The sequence below is a fragment of the Saccostrea cucullata genome, unplaced genomic scaffold, assembly GCF_032062105.1.
Source record: "Saccostrea cucullata isolate Sc308-1 unplaced genomic scaffold, CSIRO_AGI_Scuc_v1 ctg6516, whole genome shotgun sequence".
NCBI lineage: Eukaryota > Metazoa > Mollusca > Bivalvia > Ostreida > Ostreidae > Saccostrea > Saccostrea cuccullata.
This window is the reverse complement of record NW_026928600.1, coordinates 21,908-27,333: the sequence shown is the minus strand read 5'-3', so window position 1 is coordinate 27,333 and position 5,426 is coordinate 21,908. Positions and strand designations below refer to the sequence as shown.

The 5,426-nt window shown below is 32.7% G+C and overlaps 1 protein-coding gene across 1 annotated transcript; it reads right to left on the bottom strand.

The window, feature by feature from the left end:
* Positions 1-297: 297 nt before the first annotated feature.
* Positions 298-1,330, bottom strand: LOC134278119 (uncharacterized). Its single transcript, XM_062760443.1, has 2 exons — positions 1,112-1,330; positions 298-895 (listed from the first exon to the last, which is right to left on the bottom strand). The coding sequence occupies exons 1-2, from the start codon at positions 1,136-1,138 to the stop codon at positions 569-571; spliced, it is 354 nt and encodes a 117-aa protein (XP_062616427.1). The 5' UTR covers positions 1,139-1,330; the 3' UTR covers positions 298-568.
* Positions 1,331-5,426: the final 4,096 nt, after the last annotated feature.

Here is a 5,426-nt window from a genome sequence, read left to right as displayed (position 1 = left end):
ATCATTGTTTTTGTGCAAAATTGTGTTTTGTGACCCTTGAACAAAACTAAGAAATATCAATATTTAGAACTTAAACATGTATTGTAAATGAGACCAAAAATAATAGCTATAAAGTTTAAAAATTAAATAATTGAATTAGTTATGAACAATAGGTAATGTAAATAAACGATGGTTTGAAATTTAATTAAAAGGTTGCAAAAAAAATTAACCACATATAGCTTTTCTTGAAATAAAGTTGATGTGTTTATGAAAAACACAACTAGATACCAATCTACAACCCCCCCCCCCCCCCCCACAAAAAAATGAAAAAGTGTGCAGCATGCCAACATTGTCAACATAAAATATAAAGTCCTTCTCAACAGATGATCAAGAGGCTATGTCTTTTATAATTTTAACAATAGTAATAATTATAAAATCAACTCTCATAAATTAAATAAACCCCTAGATATCAACCAAAAATCAAACCTACTTTTGAAGATATTTGTATCAATGAATTATCAGAAAAAAATTGAAAGGGAATATCCATATGTTATATGCACTACATAGAAATCCGGGAAAAAGATATAATTTAGTTAACTACCCACTCATGTCCCTCTTTCACATGAGTCGGTTTAGGTCTGATAGAAGGGATGTCACCCTTTACCCTCTTGATCATCTGTCGCTTTGAGCGACTAGATTGATTCCGTTCATACTTTGAATCAAGATCTTCCATGTACTTATTATATTCTTCAGACCTCCAAGGAAGAGGTTTAACAATAAAAATCTGTTCGTCATCACTGACAACCTCTTCCTCGGAGGACATGTAAGATAATTCTAATGCTTCTGTGATCTTTCTTTTCCTCACCTCATCCCACCCACTTTTTCTCTCAACCATAGATTTTCTCCACTGTAATTTCTACATATAAACAAGACTTTTAAAATGTATAAGCTTTCAAATTACTTTTATTTTAAATAATTATGTTAATATTGGAATGAAAACACTTTGATCAGATCATTTAATGTCTACTTAATTAAATTAATCAAATTTTGAAAATTTAATAATACATTAGTTTAAACATTACATCAAAGATTATTTTCTAGAAGCTTCACGTCTATGAAATATATATCATACCCTTTTTCTTCTACTGTAAAGGACCATCTTGGATTTGTGTTGTTGCACTTTTCCCGTCTTCTCTTTATGCTGCTTTTGAGCAATAGAGTCAAAATATCGCTCTATTGCAACTGTAATAGATATTTAAAATAATCAATTATAATTTATTTTTCATAAATGGTACAGCTGTATATATACATTTTGTATATGATCACTACAGGGCATCAATAATTCAGCATTGTTACAATGTAATAGATAGTTTTTGAGTGACCAGGTATCCAATAAACCTTTTTTGCAAATTGTAAATGATGTAAAGGCGAGTCGAGATCGACATTAATTACTATAAAGATTTCATCCTATACCATATCAAATAAAACTAGGTCACAAACTTACCCCACAGATTACATTATGATATTTATATAAATGTATCACAATATGACCTTTTGAGTGTTTTGTGAAGAAATAAAATAAAGGGAGAAAGAATTCCAAATTGTGTGCTCTTTACTGATGTTAATTAAGTTTTAATTGACAGTATAGCTAGCAATATCTATTGTGTATTGAAGGGTAAGGAAAATATTATTTTGCATGATTGTTCATTATGACAAGAGCTTTTCACTAGTACAGAAATTTTTGATTATGTGACCTCAACTGTGACCTAGCTTTGACCTATAATTGAAACCCTTAAAACATCTGTTTTCCACGTATTCCATTCATTTTAAGTCCCACTCCTTATTAGACATCTTAAAAGTGACTCTTTTGCGAATGCGAAATATGTAATTTGTTTTGAATCGAAAAAGGCAATCTCGAGATTTTCGTATTTAAAAATTTGAAGCGGTGTTTTCAATGGCTGAATGGTTAGCACGTCGGATTGTCACGCGGGCGACCCGGGTTCGCTCCCCCGAATGTCCAATTTTTTTATCACCATTTTTTGTTTATTACTTCAGAATCGGACGGAAGACCCACTCGTTGCTCGCAACGAGATCGTATCTAGTTATTATTCTTCTTCCTTTTTCTTTACAATTTTTGTGCAGAAGATTTCTCGGAGATGGCTCGACCGATTTACTTGAAAATTTCAGAGATGATGTATCTTTATCTAAACCTTATATTTTTTTTTTCGTTTTTTCGAAATTCACTTCCGGTCAGAAGTTATCGTCCTTTCAGCGATTTTTAGAGGGTCTCCTTGTCCATGAGTAAACTCAAAAACGACATTAGCTACAGAGCTGAAATTTTCAGCGATGATTTTAATGTCGTATGTTAAATAATTAGGGGCCACAAGGGGCCAGAATGCAAAATCTTTGATGCTTTGTATATCGAAAGGCAGAAATATTTTGAGAAGCAATATTGAACAAAGAATGTTCTAAATAATGTTCTGGACATATGCAACCTTTCATTTTTTGCTAAACGTCCCCATTAAGGAGTTGAAGAGTTTGCCCCTAAATATTTCTTTTGCTAATAGCTCAAAAAACGAAAAGAATTTCTAAACAGTTGTTAAACAAAAAGTGATCGAAATCCTAAGGGCTTTTAGATGACATGAAAAAAAGGGCTGATTCCTACAATTAGGGGTCGTTAAGGGGCCAAAAGCCGATTTTTTTAAGTCTTTAATGTTCAATGTCTTTTTACAGATTGTGGTACAGATCTTTTAATGAAAATCTTGATCAAAATCTTATCTCATCTTATCAAGAATTGGACGGAAGACCCACTCGTTGCTCGCAACGAGATCGTATCTAGTTCTTTTTTCTTTTCTTTACAAATTTTGTGCAGAGGATTTCTCGGAGATGGCTTGTTCAATTTTGTTCAAATTTTCAGGGTTGATGCATCTTTATCTGAAGTTAATTCCGGCACTTTCGTTTCTGAAAAGTCACTTCCGGTAAGAAGTTATCGCCCTTTTATCGAATTTTTAGTGACCATTTTGTCGACACAAAAACTCAAGAACCACAAAAGCTAGAGGGTTGAAATTTTTAGTGATAGTAGAGGACATGTTGTAGTTGTGCACCTGGGTTTTTAAATTTTCTGGAAGTGTCTAGTATGGAAGCTCGGTAGGGGTCAAAATTTAGGACACGAATCATGACTGATTTTTAAAGACATTTTGCATCATATCTTTAAAAGTATAATTATTTTGTTAAAACATACTGAACAAAATTTGTGCAGAATGTCAAGATCTTTAAAATGATATCAAGAAAAAAGTGCTGACTCATCACATTAGGGGCCAAAAGGGGCTAAAAGTCTATTTTCGATAACTCTTTAACAGTTATTATTTTGTTATACATTACTGAAGCAAAAATGTTTATCTCAACATTTTACAACTATATATTGTGATTTTAATGTCGTATAATACATGATAAGGGGCCAAAAGGGGCCAGAATGCTAAATCTTTGACGCTTTATATCTCGAAAGTGAGAAATATTTTGACAAGTAATACTGAACAAAAGATGTTCAAAATCACGTTCTGAACAATATGAAGCCTTTCATTTTTCGCTAAAAGTCCCCATTAGGGAGTTGAAGGGTTGGCCCTTAAATATTTCTCATGCAAAAAACTCGAAAACGGTAAAGAATCTCTGAATAGTTGTTGAACAAAATTTTTTTAAAATTTTAAGACCTTCAAGATGATATCAACAAAAAGGGGCTGGACACTCAAATTAGGGGCCAAAAGGGGCTAAAAGTTTTCTTTCGATAACTCTTTAACAGTCAATATTTTCTTATACATTACTGAAGCAAAAATGTTAATCTCAACAATCTACCACTGTACATTATGATTTTAATGTCGTATATTACACGATTAGGGGCCAAAAGGGGCCAGAATGCTAAATCTTTGACGCTTTATATCTCGAAAGTGAGAAATATTTTGACAAGTAAAATTGAACAAAAGATGTTCAAAATCATGTTCTGAACAATATGCAACCTTTCATTTTTTGCTAAACGTCCCCATTAAGGAGTTGAAGGGTTGGCCCCTAATTATATCTTTTGCTTATAGCTCAAAAACGAAAAAGAATTTCTGAACAGTTGTTGAACAAAAAATGTTCAAAATCCTAAGGTCTTAAAGATGAGATCCAAGAAAAGGGGCTGGGCACTTGATTTAGGGGCCAAGAGGGGCCAAAAGTCTTTTTTCCATAACTCTTTATCAGTTAATATTTTGTAATACATTATTGAAGCAAATATCTTTATCTCAACCATCTACAACTTTATATTATGGTTTTTCTTTGGTTTGGTACATAATTAGGGTCCACAAGGGGCCAAAATGCTAAATCTTTGATGCTCTATATCTCGAAAGGGAGAAATATTTTGATAAGCAATATTGAACAAAAGTTGTTCAAAATAATGTTCTACACAATATGCAATCTTACATTTTTCGCTAAACGTCCCCATTAAGGAGTTGAAGGGTTGGCTCCTAAATATCTCTTTTGCTAATAGCTCAAAAATGAAAAAAAGAATTTCTGAATAGTTATTGAACAAAAAATGTTCAAAATATTAAGATCTTTAAGATGAGATCTCAAAATAGGGGCTGGGCACTCGAATTAGGGGCCAAGAGGGGCCAAAAGTCTTCAATAGATACCTCTTTATCAATTAATATTTTGTAATATATAACTGAAGCAAAGATGATTATCTAAACCATCTACAACTATATACTATGATTTTTTTGTCGTATTGTACATAATTAGGGGCCACAAGGGGCCAGAATGCTTAATCTTCGATGCTTTATATCTCAAAAGGGAGAAATATCTTGATAAGCAATATTGAACAAAAGATGTTCAAAATCATGTTCTGAACAATATACAATCTTTTATGTTTTGCTTAACGTCCCCATTAAGGAGTTGGAGGGTTGGCCCCTACATATTTCTTTTGCTAATAGCTCAAAATCGAAAAAGAATTTCTGAATCGTTATTGAACAAAAAATGTTCAAAATCATATGAGTTTTAAGATGATATGAATAAAAAGGGCCAGTTCCTAAAATTAGGGGCCGTTAGGGGAAAAAGGTCGATTTCTTAAGTCTTTAATGATGATCAATGTCTTTTTACAGATTGTGGTAAATCATTATTTTAGAATGAAAATCGCAATCAAAATCCTATCTCATCTCATCAAGAATTGGACGGAAGACCCACTCGTTGCTCGCAACGAGATCGTATCTAGTTATTATTATTCTTTTTTTCTGCACAAATTTTGTGCCGACGATTCCTCAGAGATTTTTCAATCGATTTGTTTCAAATTTTCAGGGTTGGTGCACAATTATCTGAAGTTAATTTCGGCCGAAGGATTTTTTGAAAATCACTTCCGGTCTAGAGTTATCGCCCTTTTCTTAAAATTCAGATGACCTCCGTGTCTGTGACAGAACTCAATAACG